A 15,283-nucleotide genomic window follows, 5' to 3' on the forward strand; every position below is an offset into this window, starting at 1 on the left:
AGAATACAATGAAGCCAACAATACAAAGCTAGGAACTTAAGGGGTGAAACCTTTAAAGATATGGAGAAAGATGTTCACATCAATGTTAAATATAACTTCTAAAATGTGAATAAACTACAGTTAAAGCTAAGCATGGCATTGATAGACCATTGCAAAGTGCATATCTCTGAGCTTATTGCCTAATACTAAGGGCTCCACTGTATTGTTATTTATTATTGTTTATAAATATAATAATATGTATTTTTGTCAAACGTCTACCCCAATGTTTCTCAGTCTCAGCAACTTTAAGATGTGTGGACTTGAACTCCCAGAATTCCCTAGCCAGCCATGCTGGCTGGGGAATTCTGGGAGTTGAAGTCCACACATCTTAAAGTTGCCAAGGTTGAGAAACACGGGCCTACCCTGTCTGACCTCCCATGACTTCTCGGCAGCTTCCCACAAAATCCTCCAATGACCTTGAGGTGACGGAGGTTAAGGGGGACAGATGGGAGCCCAGCATAAACATTTCAGGGTCCCGTTACCTGCAAACAGGGAGAACTAAGCAATGGTCTTTCGCGCCCCGATAGAGACCTCTCTCCTTCAAAGCAGCCAACACTTTCTCTCGAGCCTGGAATCGATGCAGCCCCTGGAAAAGGAATCACCCGTGTCCAAACCGCCTCAGTGGCACCTGTTTTATTATGGCACATGCCAAGGACGCACGCCTACTGTCCCCGAGAGTCACACCAGCCCTACCTACTGCAGCACATTGACAGTCGGGCCCCAGAAGTGGATGTGGGGAGACTTTTTACAACCATTTTACTTTGGGTAGGTTTTATTTTTATTCATTTGGTAAGAGCCTACCTCCCCCCCGCCCCGGCAAACACACAGAGATACCCCACACACATACGCACACTTTATTTTTGTAGCAAAATTCTGCAAGAAAAACAGCTGTGGCTTATTTGATCCCCAGGAGAATATCTTAAGGCACTTGTGGAGACCTCTTTCCGTGGGGTTAAAAGAAGCAAATGGAACCAAACATCATAACTAAGGCAGAGAGAGGAAGGGAATGGTGATAGCAGCATCCTGGGGGGGGGGGGGGTGTCAAAAAAGGCAAGATAGTAGCCACATCTGCATGCTTTAAACTCTATCCCTTTTGTACATGCATCAGTGTCACATATACAAAGGAGGAAGCTTTAATTGTGGGGCTACCATCTTGCCTTTTGGGACACACACGCGCACACACACACCCATCATGCTGCTGAATGGTGTGGTGAACTTAGATTGGTGGAAAGGCTGGATGAGTACCCAGAGAGAAAAAGGCCAGTAGGGGGAAGAAACTAATATTGGGGAGGTGTGTTGAAGATGGTAGAGAAGTAGAGGCTGCAAACAGAAACGTGGGGAAAATGGCAGCAGTGGGGCAGAGAAGCAAAAGGAATTGGGGGTGTTGAGGGGAAGCCAATGGGACATCATTTGAGTCCCTGCTGAGTGACACATGGTGGGCGGGTCATGTACAGTTCCATGGAGCTCTATGAGATGGTCTTCTCTGGACTGAAACTGCCCACCTGGTGAGATCAGGAGGATAAGATCTTCATAAGGTAAGATCCACCCAATAAGATGGAGGAAAGCCAGATACCCATGGCCAGTTGCTACAAAGTGGGAGGGCCATCCCTGAGAAGGCTCACCCCCAGGGTCCCTGTAGATGGGGTTCCATCAGGGAAGGGTCCCTCAACCAGAGAAAGCCATGCACAGGGACCCTGGGGGTGAACCTTCTCAGGGATGGCCCTCCCGCCTTGGAGCAACTGGCCATGGGTATCCGGTTTTCCTCCATCTAACTGGGCTTTCAAGAGGCTGTAAAGACTTGGCTTTTTAGGAAAGGGGGATGGGGATAGGTAGGCTGACCGTCCCTGCCCTTGGGTGGTGCTATTCTGAGAATCCTTTATGCGGTTGATGTTTTTAACCCTACATTTTGGCATTTTGTAAACTACAGCTGATGGGACTTGAGTGGCCCAGAAGCCCTGCTAAATTAAGAAATGCATAACCCAGTTGACTGTGTTGTCTTCAGGATGATGGGAGCTGTAGTGTAATATATTTGGACAGCTGCATTTTGGGGAGCATTGAATTCAGTATATAACTCCATGTCCTGCCCAACAGCAATCCCACAATCTGCTTCCTCAGGCAGTTGCTTCTGTATCACAACTGGCCTGGAAAAAAGGAGAAAATCTCCAAATGTGATGTAAATCACAATATTTCCCAGCGAGATCTTCTACACAGTAGGGGCTGGCACAGTACGGCCTACAGACTTCCAGTTTAAGAAAAAATAGTGAAATTTAGCATTCTCCCGTGAGATTTCACTAGTTTTCTGGAGAAAATGCATGATAGATATTTTTTAGTATTTTTGTCATCTCAATAGATGGCACCCAGCATCAGAAAAAGTTGCTGATGCTAGCCATGCCATTAGAAATGGAAACAAACAACTGGCTGGGTTACCTCTCCAAAAGGGGCACACCCCCAAAAAGTCCATGCCACCTGTTCAGCTGTCCCAAGTGATACACCACCATTATATAAATTCCAAAAATGGATTTACCTGCACCCATTCCCCGCATTCTGCGGTCATCGTACCGTTTTCTGCAATAACTGAAATGAGTGGCAAGTTGTGCCTCTGGGCCAGTTTGTAGTCAATGTGGTTGTGTGCTGGAGTCACTTTCACAGCCCCTGAAGGATGGTTGAAGCACAAGTTGAGAGACATCTCTCAATGCAAGCATTTGCCTCACCAACATCTGGCTTCTGTGAGGGGAGAGAGAGGTGTGTTTCCCACCTGTGCCCATCTGTGGCTCCACTGCTGGATCCGTAATGATAGGAAGGAGACGTCCGGTGAATGGGTGGCACACCCTCTTGCCATGCAAGTGCTGCCAAAAACATTCCAGAAAGACAGTTCAGGTCATATACGTCTAGAGGCAAGAGATTCTGCCTGAAACAAATAGATGGGCAAAAATCTGTGACAACGTGCCCTCCCATTGACTCAATAGGGTAGGACATATAAAGCTGCTTTATCTCATTGTAGACAATCAGGTGATGAAGCCCAGTATTAATGGGCACCAATTTTCAGGATCTCTCTAGAGCAGTGTTTCTCAACCTTGGCAACTTGAAGATGTGTGGACTTCAACTCCCAGAGTTCCCCAGCCAACTCCCAGAGTTCTCCCAGCCTGGGAGTTGAAGTCCACACATCTTCAAGTTGCCAAGGTTGAGAAACACTGCTCTAGAGCAAGGATGGACCAACTGAATTCCAGAGGTTAGACCTGGCTCCCCGAACCTCTTTTGGCAGTCCCCATATGTTTCAAAATCACAAAGCAAGATTTCAGTGACAAAATACAAAATTACAATATGCAATTAAAAAAAAAAAGTTGTAAAATTGGTATATTATGCCCCCAAAGTTGTAAAATTGGTATATTATGCCCCATCTTTCTTTCTGACTCTCCCAAATCAAGTCCAACATTCCAGCTCTTCTCCCTCCAGATAAGTCATGTATCCCCGCACATCTCCTGTACTCTTAAGAGGTTGGGTGGAAAAAAAAGTCTTCCCACTTATTAAAAAAAGATTGCCCTTCTTGGTCAAGGATCTCAATCAAAGAGAACCACTTAACCCTGTAATTCAGGATGGGTTTCTTGATCCTTTTGTCTTTCCTTAAGAAAGAAAGAAAAGGATCCAAGCCATTTCAGTTACAAGATACAATAACATACTTTGTATGGACAAGTATAATTTTGTAATTTTAATTGATTTTAATTGTTTTGTAAACCATTCAGGAAGTATAGCCAGTGACATACACACATCCCCATCATTGGTGACTCATAAGTAATGGGCTGAATGGCTGACAAGCAGCTGCATGGCCAGGTGTGGCCTGTTTCCTGGGTACCCCAGGACCAATCAAGCAGATAAAAGGCCTGGAGGTGATTCATTTGCATTTGGTAGCTGTTCACTGGAACTCTCAACATGAGGTCCAAAGAGGTGTCCATGCGAGTGAAGGAGGCCATCGTTAGGCTGAGAAAACAAAATAAACCCATCAGATAGCAAGAACACTGGGAGTGGCCAATACAACAGTTTGGAACTTCCTGAAAAAGAAGGAATTAACTGGCAAGCTCAGCAACAGCAAAAGGCCTGGAAGACCACAGAAGACAACTAAAGTGGATGACCACAGAATTCTGCTCATGGTGAAGAGGAACCCTTTCACATCTAGCCAGGTCAAGAACGCTCTTGAGGAGGTAAGCATGTCATTGTCAACATCTACAGTCAAGAGACGGCTTTATGAATGTAAATACAACAAGGTGCAAACCACTGGTAACAGAAACAAGAACAGAAAGGCCAGATTAGACTTTGCCAGGAAACACCTAAAAAAGCCTGCCCAGTTCTGGAATAAGATTCTTTGGACTGATGAAACCAAGATTACTTGCACCAGAATGATGGGAAGAGAAAAGTATAGAGAAGGAAAGGAACAGCTCATGATCCAAAGCATGCCACATCATCTGTCAATCATGGTGGAGGCAGTGTTATGGCATGGGCATGTATGGCTGCCAATGGAACCGGGTCACTGGTGTTTGTTGATGACCTGACTGCTGATAAAAGCAGCAGGATGAATTCTGCAGTGTATAGGGCTATACTTTCTGCTCAGATTCAGCCAAATGCTGCCAAACTGATAGGACGCCGCTTCATATGGCAGATGGATAATGACCCAAAACATACAGCAACAGCTACCCAAGAGTTTCTCAAGGCAAAGAAGTGGGATGTTCTTCAATGGCCAAGTCAGTCACCTGATCTCAACCCAATAGAGCATGCTTTTCACTTCCTGAAGACAAGACTGAAAGCAGAAAGACCCACAAACAAGCAGCAGCTGAAGGCAGCTGCAGTAAAGGCTTGGCAAAGCATCTCGAAGGAGGAAGCTCAGCATTTGGTCATGTCCATGGGTTCTAGACTTCAGGCAGTTATTGACTGCAAAGGATTTTCATCCAGGTATTAAAGGCAATCCTTATGTGTCATGATGTTGGTCTGTTCCACTACTTATGAGCCACCAACGATGGGGGTGTGTGTATGCCACTGGCTGTACTTCCTGAATGGTTAGTGCCCCACTTTTGTCAAACCCCTTGAATTACAGCTGAAAGTCCTGACTTCACTCCCATCTAGGTGTGTTTCCTTCCAGCTTCAATGTGGTGGTGTACAGAGGCCAAATGCCAAAACAGTTATCCTTGTTCCAATATTTCTGGTCCTGACTGTAACTCTGTTAGAAATACTGTTTATATGTATTTGAATAACTTTTGTACTAGATAAACATCTACAGAATTGGAACTGTGTATTATTATAATGATATATTAACTTTTTTGGTTGTACTTTTTCATTTTTATGTTAAAGCACTTTTTAAATTTTTTTTTCCTTTTTTTGTAATAAAAAAAAATTAAAACAAATTAAAAAAACAAGATACAACAACATTATATCTGGCTTCAAGATGGAGCAAAGCCTCCTTTTACTCTGAAAGGAGGACCTGGACAGAGGAGCCTTACCAAGTAGCGCGAGTCTTCTGGGTGAATGGCGACAGCCACATCGCCGAACATTGTCTCGGGGCGGGTGGTAGACACAGGAAGTTCCATGCCTGTTTTCCATTAAGGACAGGTAAGTGCCATTGGAATGAAAAATAAATAAATTAAAAGGGCCATCCAACATTATTTTAGATCGACGAGCAGTTGCCAGTGATCTTCAGCAATGCTTAAGGTTAGCTCAGAGAGGGATGTAGTTGACTATGGAGTCAGTAATTTAAAGAATTTCATAATGAATCTTGCCAGAAGCATTCATCCTCACTTAGGAAAATGACTAAGGTTAACCAACTCCTAGCTTTTTTTCATTCTTTTCACAGTAAAAATGTCCTGTGCATTCAGGCTGTTTCACCTTTGCAGCAATTCTTGGAATGGCCATGGGACGCTGCATAGGTAAATGGTCATTCCAGGGAATGATGGGGCAAAAAAGAAAAAAAAGATAACCTAGGTTACTCAAAGTGCTTTTTTACCATGAAAAGAGGTAAAAGCCTAAGAGCCCCAGATATCTCATGTATTTTCCAAACTAAATAAGTCTCTCCTTTGCCCCTATATGGATCAGTGAATCTATGCCTGGCTATTGGGCCAGACACTGATCCTCCAAAGTTGTAAGTAAATAAAACAGATTTACATTAAGCCTTATGTCTAGAGCAATGTTTCCCAACCTCAGCAACTTTAAGCATGCTGGCTGGGGAATTCTGGGATTTGAAGTCCGCATCTGAAAGTCGCTAGGGTTGAAAAACACTGGTCTAGGGCAGTGGTTCTCAACCAGCATGCCGTGGCGCACAGGTGTGTCATGGGCTTGTTTCTAGTGTGCCATGAGATTTTTGTCTTATGTTTTCTTTTTCAATTTTTTTTGTATCATGTATATTTTGTGTAATCTGTATATTCAATACAGTGCAGATATTTTTTAAAAATTATATAACTTCTCCCCAAACCATGTCTTACATGTTTAAAAATACAAATATACAATTAATAATTTTCTGGTGTGCCACAGAATTACTGATAGATTCAATATTATGCCACAGATTCAAAAAGGCTGAGAACCACTGGCCTAGAATGAGGAGGAGAAAGCAGTTGCTGACATTAAGGATAACATGCTCCTAGAAATCTCTCTGCAATAATAGCCCTGATCACTGCGTAAATCACTGGAATACACTAGAATCTTTTTATTTATGTAGGCATGATATTAACCATACTCCTCAAGCTTTATTATAGAACCAGATTTTCTACTTCCATCTATCAACAGAGCAGAGCTGGCACATGATGAAGCAGGCAGAATTAAGGAGTTCTGGTTCATATCCATGCTCAACCCCAGGAGGTCTCAACCCAATCACTTTGCCAGGCTGCCGCAGGGCCAGAAAGGGGAAACCTCACACCCAAGTTCTGTGAAGGAAGGGCAGGATGACATGTGGTCACTGTTTGGTTTACATGTACTCCTCAGTTATCAACCACTCATTCAGTGACCGTTCAAATTTATGACGGTGCTGAAAAAACAGGTTTATGATCAGTGTATTGTCGAAGGCTTTCACGGCCGGCATACGATGGCTGGTGTGGGTCTTCCGGGCTGTGTGGCCGTGTTCTGGAAGTTTTGTTTCCTAACGTTTCGCCAGCACCTGTGACCGGCATCTTCAGAGTGCAGGAGCACAGACAGGAGTGCTGGGCACAGAGAGAACTGCTCCTGTCTGTGCTCCTGCACTCTGAAGATGCCGGTCACAGCTGGCGAAACGTTAGGAAACAAAACTTCCAGAACACGGCCACACAGCCCGGAAGACCCACACCAGCCATTTATGATCAGTTCTTGAATTTATGATGGTTGCAGCGACCCCGCGGTCACATGAATGCGAATCGGGCACTTGGAAACCAGAGCACATGTACAATGGTTGCAGTGTCCCACAGTCACATGACTGCCATTGTTGACCTTCACAGCCAACTTCTGACAAGCAAAGCCAATGGGGAAGCCAGCAGGAAGTCACAAGTCACAGTCACATGATGTCGCACTTAATGACCCTCGGTGATACACTTAATGACCACAGCCAGAACTGATGTCATAAGTCAGATGCAGTCACGTGATGTTTCACTTTACAACCACACTGCTTAGCAACGGAGTTGCCAGTTCTAATTGCAGTTGGTAAGTAAAGACTACCCATATTTACAACTTACACTAAGAAAAAGATACAAACCAAAACTGCTTCCTGAAAATATCCAGCAAAAATCATGAGCAGCCAGCAGCCAAAAATCTCAGCATCACAAGATTATCACCCCATTAAAATTCAACCTGCCTCAGGGGGCTGACTCACTTTCGTCTCCTTCTACTTTGTAGGCAAATGTCTCCAATACCCCAAACAGCACTTGGTCCTCAAGTCCAGGCACCGAAAGCTTTGTCCGTCCTTCAAGCTGTTTGTTCTCCACCTGCCAAGGATACAACCCATCAGTTTCTAGTCTCCAAACTTTACTGAAGTCCTTATTTGGGGCTCTACTCCAACCACATACCTCAATGTCAGAAATGGCCGATTGCAAGGCACAAGACCAGTTCACCAGGCGCTTGTCACGATATATCAGGCCTTGTTCATGAAGTTGCACAAAAGCCTCAGTCACAGCTTGAGAGAAATGCTGGACAAGAAGAGGAGGAGAATTGTTACAATAAAGCAGTGTTTCTCAACCTTGACAACCTGAAGATGTGTGGACTTCAATTCCCAGAATTCCCTACCCAGCCATGCTGGCTAGGGAATTCTGGGAGTTGAAGTCCACACATCTTAAAGTTGCCAAGTTTGAAAAACAGTACAATAAAGGCTTGTTCTTATGGATTCCTAACCAATGTTGTAGCCACAAACATTCTACTAACAGCATTTAGGAACAATTCTGAAATGGAAAAGTTATCTTCCAAATCACAAATGGAATGTTAACTTCTCCACTTCAAAAGAACTGATCCTAAATACTGTTAGTGGAGCCTCTGTGGCTTATTTTAACAAACATTTTCCTCAATATTTCCCCTTTTCCAAATAAAAGGAGATAGAAAAAGGGAGATTAGTCAGCCAAAGAACCTGATAGCTCACTGGGGAACTGAACCTGGATTTTCTTACATCCAAATCCAGCCCTGAAGCCAATAACTTATACTACTGATTCTACTGTAAGATGACCATTCCCAAAAGTCAAAGGAGAAAAACTGAAATTGCTCAAGGTCACCAAATGAATGGTTAAGACATAGTCTCAATTCCCCTGCCCAAATTCCAAAGCCAAATACAGAAAACACTCAGTTTAACAGACTAATGGGAAAGCTAAGTATTCATTAAAGTAGAATATGAAATCTGAATGGTATTTCACATGTAAATGTCTCTTCTTGCTCTTTCCCTTGAATTTGACATTTAGTTTGGTAACGTTTCCTGTCACTGTTGCCTTTTGCTCCTTTCCTCAGATATTTTTAGGGTATCTATAGACAGCCATTTTTGTCTACTTTTGGTTCTTATAATGCAGATTATTTTTAACTGCTTCTTCTTTAACGGTACCACACATTTTGGTGCAGAGTTCTTCAGGCACTCTATTTATGCAATCCAGTCCATTACATCAGTGTCACTGGGACATGCGAGCCCCTTCATCACTCCAATGATCCATGCAGGGCTTTTACACACTGTGCATGTGCAAAATGGGAATGGACTTTTATGCATGTGTATTTTACACACTGCAAAGCTTACAACGTGCAGACAGAATTTTGTCCCCTGCATACAACATCTGCTAAGCTGAAGTCTATTAAATCGAGGGTTTCCTGCCTTTTACTCTCTGAATGTGGGGAAAGAATGTAGACATCCTGGCCCAGCAAAAACCTTTGCCTGTGAACATCCCTGCTACTCACAGAATCCATAGTGAAGCAGGCTCTATCCCAGTCCAAGGATGCTCCCATCTCCTTCAGCTGTTGGAATATTTCATTCCCTTTTCTGATATTGCAGAAAGACAAAAGTAAAACAAACCCTTTATGGTTATAAATATAAGGAAAAACAGAAAGCATCTGACAGGGTTAGCTGTTCAGAGAGAAATTGCGCAGCTCCTACCTTTCACAATCTATTTCACTGAAGCATAACCTTGACATTAAACCTTCCCTACGTAATCTATCCTTACACCAGAGTTAGCAACTTGCCAGCTGCACATACCCTCCCCCAGCTGCCTTTCTGTGGCTGATGCCGCCCCTGAGAGCACACAAAGGACTTTCCACAGCATATTACTTTTTCCTGAAATAAGTAGCAAATAGATCTGTTAAACCTTCATGAAGCTCAGCCTATTGTTAGTTCGGAAAATTGCCACTACCACCTCCATCAAAAGGCCGAACATTGTAGCTTCTTCACCTCTAATACTCACTCCTCAATCCACTTCCAGACTTCCTGAAGAAATTCATCACGTGGGAGATCTTGTCGCAGAACCCCCCGTTCTTTCCAGATCTTTTTTTCTACCACAGCCTGATCAGGTGAAGGACGAACATAAAAGAAGAGAGACAAAGAATCTGTCCAAATGGTATATACAGTCCACCTTCCCTTAAGCCAATGTTTTTCAAACTTGGCAACTTAAAGATGTGTGGACTTCAACTTCCAGAATTCTGGGAGCTGAAGTCCACACATCTTTAAAGTTGCCAAGTTTGAAAAACACTGCCTAAACTCTCAAAGCGGAAATATTGATGTTACATTATGTCATGCCAGCATGTACATGTTTCACATATCTTCCACCGCACTTCTTGTGTGTGTATGTGGGGGAGTATTTCTCTATTTTTACACAAGGTATATCCTGTGTGGTGTTTTCAGTTACATTTTTAAAAAATTTGTTTTATTATATTGTTACAAGACATATGTAATATGTTATATTATTCTGGTACAGTGTTATTTGTACAGTGTTATCTAGACATTATTAACACTCTAATGTTTAGATATCTTAGACCATTAAGATATCTTAGACCATTAAGACAGAAAACAAGAAAAAGTATTACATTAGTATTAACTATAATTTAAAATGTCTGTGTTAATAGCATCACATTATTTAGCTTTTTCATCCAGAAGTGAATATAGCATAAAGAAGCAGCTGCAAATTCCATCAAAATATTTGTTGTACAATAAAGGTTTCTGTCTTAAGCTGATTACTTAACACTAAGGTGTCCACTGTATCATTACTTACTATTGTTTGTGCATGTTGAAAAAAAAAAGAAATGGAAAGAAAAGACCACCAGGGCAGGCACTATGTGACTGGTTTTGTCCTATCAGGGACTCATCAGATGTAAGTAGCCAGATGTTATTCTACAGGGGGTCAAACTCTCTGCCGGGAATGGTATATAGGATCAATTCCCTTAAGCTCTCAGAGCAGAAAGATACACGTTTCTCTCTGGATCACCATTCTGATAGGTTCTATAGGCACCGTATATAGCAGTGTTTCTCAACCTTGGCCGCTTTAAGCTGTGTGGACTTCAACTCCCAGAATTAAAGCGGCCAAGGTTGAGAAACACTGTATATAGTCATCTGAAGTGCAACAGTCCATGAGTTCAATCCCCAGTAGAGGGCTTGGACTCCATAGAATAACATCTGGCTATCTATAGCCACAATAGGACAAAACTGGCCATGTAGTGCCTGGCCTTGGTGGTCAAAGTATGTGAGATATGAGGAGGTTCAACCAGTAATTTTTGTTGAAGGTTGCCACTGCCACATTTACTGATGCCACGGCCTCAAGATGCCATCATCTGGAGTTCAAGGACATCCAGAACTGAAACAGACATATTTTAGAAGTATTTCATACTCCCCATTGTGGGGAGATGGGCGGGGACAAATTAAATAAATAAATAAAAATAAATAAATAAAATAAAATTTCATTTTTAAATGTGCTGAGATTTCTTTTTGTATTCTGGTTTGATTCAGAGCCACCATGGCAGAACAAGCGGTCTTTCTCTTGGGGCAGAAAGGTGGGTTAAAATACATTAAATAATTCACATCCACACCTTTTCCACCACAAGAATCCTTCCAGTTAATTCTAAAAGGTTGAGAATCATTACAGACAGATCAATTGTTGTCCAGGATTATAAGCTTCTGCTTTGAACTGCTGGTTCTCACCTGAGTTGCAATTCCAGCATGGTCAGAACCTGGAACCCAGAGAACTCGATATCCTTGCATTCGTCTCCTGTAACACAGCAAGAAGAAACAAACCTAGAATTCAACTTTCTTGTTTACAAGTTCCAAACCCTTAGATGGCATAGAGATTCAAACAGAAATACCCAAAATGCAGAGGAAGGGGATGGGGAAGGGAAAAGGGAACAGATTTCTGGAGAGGAAAAGTTCTGCTGTCAGCTAAGGCAGTGTTTCTCAACCTCAGCAGGTTCAAGATGTGTGAATTTCAATTCCCAGAATTCCTCAGCCAGCATGCTGGCTAGGGAATTCTGGGAGTTGAAGTCCATACATCTTAAACTTGCCCAGGTTGAGAAACACTGAGTTAAGGAATGGGTTGTCTCTCCAGTTTGGAAAAGAGGCCAAATTGTTGCTGTTAGAGGCAATTCAACCACATGTAACTCTAATTTCCCAGAAGCGGCCACCATTCTTTTGTCTATGTCAGTATTTTTATATATTTCTTAACAATATAGCATGACTAAATGCATCATTAATAAACTTAAAGCCTGTGGGACCCATCGCTATTAGTGACCGAGGATCTATATAACCATTTCCCAACTCTCTAGAAGCACACTTACCATCGTACCAAAGTGTCTTCAATAGCCACAGTCAAGGCGTGCCCCAGGTGAAGGGACCCCGTGACATTAGGCGGTGGGAGGGAGAGGGAAAACGATTCTGGCTTCCGATGGGGTAGGCGTTCCTGTCAAAAAGAGGAATTGGATTTAGCATTGTTCTGAATTCACCCTCCTACCACACTATCAAGGCTCCATGCTGGTACTATAAACCCAGAAACTCTTAAAAATGTGCGAGAAGGAGCCTTCTTTTCCAGTGTTTACAAACTGAGCATGAAAGCAGTTTGACTAGCATTTCCCACAGGAATTACTATTCACAAAGGAATACTGCCTCTGACAATGAACATTTCATATAATTACAGGTACTCTTCAACTTGCGACCACAAGTGGCATCAGAACATCCATCACTAAGCGATGCAGTTGTTAAGTGAGTGGTGCCTGATTTTACAACTTTTTTTGCTATGGTCGTTAAGCGAGTCCAGCTTCCCCCATTGACTTTGCTTGTTGGAAGCCCCCTGGGAAGGTTGCAAATGGTGATCACATGAAGCCAGGATGCTGCAACCATTGTAATTACATGGCAGATGCCAAGCACCTGAATTTTGATCACGTGACTGCAGGGATGCTGTAACGGCCGTAAGTGCGAGGACTGATCGTAAGTCACTTTTTTCAGTGCCATCATAACTTTGAATGGTTGTTAAATAAATGGTTGTAAGTCAAGGACTACCTGTAAGCAAGAACTGAGAAAGGAACAGGAAGGCACCTACAGTCAGGTCCAGAAATATTGGGACATCGACACAATTCTAACATCTTTGGCTCTATACAGCACCACAATGGATTTGGAATGAAACAAACACAATGTGCCTTAACTGCAGACTGTCAGCTTTAATTTGAGGGTATGTACATCCAACTCAGGTGAACGGTGTAGGAATTACAACAGTTTGCATATGTGCCTCCCGCTTGTTAAGGGACCAAAAGTAATGGGACAATTGGCTTCTCAGCTGTTCCATGGCCAGGTGTGTGATATTCCCTCAGCACCCCAATTACAATGTGCAGATAAAAGGCCCAGAGTTCATTTCAAGTGTGCTATTTGCATTTGGAAACTGTTGCTGTCAACTCTCAAGATGAGATCCAAAGAGCTGTCACTATCAGTGAAGCAAGCCATCAGTAGGCTGAAGAAACAAAACAAACCCATCAGAGAGATAGCAAGAACATTAGGCATGGCCAAAACAACTGTTTGGAACATTCTCAAAAAGAAGGAATGCACCGGTGAGCTCAGCAACACCAAAAGACCCGGGAGACAACGGAAAACAACTGTGGTGGATGACCGAAGAATCCTTTTCCTGGTGAAGAAAACACCCTTCACAGCAGTTGGCCAGATCAAGAACACTCTCCAGGAGGTAGGTGTATATGTGTCAAAGTCAACAATCAAAAGAAGACGTCACCAGAGTGAATACAGAGGGTTCACCACAAGATGTAAACCATTGGTGAGCCTCAAAAACAGGAAGGCCAGATTAGAGTTTGCCAAACGACATCTAAAAAAGCCTTCACAGTTCTGGAACAACATCCTATGGACAGATGAGACCAAGATCAACTTGTACCAGAGTGATGGGAAGAGAAGAGTATGGAGAAGGAAAGGAACTGCTCATGATCCTAAGCATACCACCTCATCAGTGAAGCATGGTGGTGGTAGTGTCATGGCGTGGGCATGTATGGCTGCCAATGGAACTGGTTCTCTTGTATTTATTGATGATGTGACTGCTGACAAAAGCAGCAGGATGAATTCTGCAGTGTTTCGGGCAATATTATCTGCTCACATTCAGCCAAATGCTGCAGAACTCATTGGACGGCGCTTCACAGTACAGATGGACAATGACCCAAAGCATACTGCAAAAGCAACCAAAGAGTGTTTGAAGGGACAGAAGTGGAATGTTATGCAATGGCCAAGTCAATCACCTGACCTGAATCCCATTGAGCATGCATTTCACTTGCTGAAGACAAAACTGAAGGGAAAATGCCCCAAGAACAAGCAGGAACTGAAGACAGTTGCAGTAGAGGCCTGGCAGGGCATCACCAGGGATGAAACCCAGCGTCTGGTGATGTCTATGCATTCCAGGCTTCAGGCTGTGATTGACTGCAACGGATTTGCAACCAAGTATTAAAAAGGGAAAGTTTGATTTATGATTATTATTCTGTCCCATTACTTTTGGTCCCTTAACAAGTGGGAGGCACATATGCAAACTGTTGTAATTCCTACACCGTTCACCTGAGTTGGATGTACATACCCTCAAATTAAAGCTGACAGTCTGCAGTTAAGGCACATTGTGTTTGTTTCATTCCAAATCCATTGTGGTGGTGTACAGAGCCAAAGATGTTAGAATTGTGTCGATGTCCCAATATTTCTGGACCTGACTGTACTCCATCTCCGTGCTTCATACAGAAATCTTGCCCCTGTAGCATCTACAACAAATACCTTACCAGTTTTGATTCAATCACTTCAGGGAAGCAAAGCCCATCTGTTTCTCAAAATAGTGTGTGAACAGCTTTTACCATTAGGAAGTGTTTATTATTTTGCAATGTGTGCCTGTTAATTCTATCTCTGGAATCTCAGGGATAAACCTTTCTAAAGCTAGTTCAACTAGTTCACTCATCATATCTAAAAAATTCCACAGATGCATGAGAAATTGTGTGAAATGCTTCCTCCATCCTCAGAGAATTTGATTGGATGACTTCACGTTCTCACTATTATAAGAAAAGGAAGAAAAAAGGTCTAACTTTTTCACCAATCAAAAATTGGTACATGTGCTCATGACCAAGTCTAATATTAATAATTTCACAGAAACAACTTTTACCTGGCATTCTGGTTTAAAAAATCCTTCTCTCACCCACCAAGGATACCAAGCAGCTTCAACATAGCGTGGACTATAGGAGGCCGGCAAAGGTGCTGAGGTATCTGTGGGAAAGAATGTCATACTAAGATCCCATAATTAAACCAGGTATTTGTGCAATCTGCACGTTCAGTATTTTGTTGTAT

At 42.8% G+C, this 15,283-nt stretch overlaps 1 protein-coding gene across 2 annotated transcripts in view; it reads right to left on the reverse strand.

The window, feature by feature from the left end:
- The window catches only part of VARS2 (valyl-tRNA synthetase 2, mitochondrial), a 32,918-nt gene that overhangs the window by 12,304 nt on the left and 5,331 nt on the right, over window positions 1-15,283 (reverse strand). For both annotated transcript variants that reach the window (XM_088134609.1, XM_088134608.1), the window contains exons 4-14: window positions 15,102-15,202; window positions 12,259-12,380; window positions 11,630-11,696; window positions 9,903-10,000; window positions 9,403-9,484; window positions 8,046-8,165; window positions 7,853-7,964; window positions 5,526-5,614; window positions 2,795-2,885; window positions 2,564-2,691; window positions 522-625 (exon numbers count right to left, since the gene is read on the reverse strand). In XM_088134609.1, coding sequence (XP_087990735.1) covers window positions 522-625; window positions 2,564-2,691; window positions 2,795-2,885; window positions 5,526-5,614; window positions 7,853-7,964; window positions 8,046-8,165; window positions 9,403-9,484; window positions 9,903-10,000; window positions 11,630-11,696; window positions 12,259-12,380; window positions 15,102-15,202 — 1,114 coding nt within the window. The remainder of the gene's footprint in view (window positions 1-521; window positions 626-2,563; window positions 2,692-2,794; window positions 2,886-5,525; window positions 5,615-7,852; window positions 7,965-8,045; window positions 8,166-9,402; window positions 9,485-9,902; window positions 10,001-11,629; window positions 11,697-12,258; window positions 12,381-15,101; window positions 15,203-15,283) is intronic.

This window comes from Python bivittatus, unplaced genomic scaffold (genome assembly GCF_059951505.1).
Source record: "Python bivittatus isolate LINGU-HERP-01145 unplaced genomic scaffold, Pbiv_v1 ctg000080_np1212, whole genome shotgun sequence".
Classification (NCBI taxonomy): Eukaryota; Metazoa; Chordata; class Lepidosauria; order Squamata; family Pythonidae; genus Python; species Python bivittatus.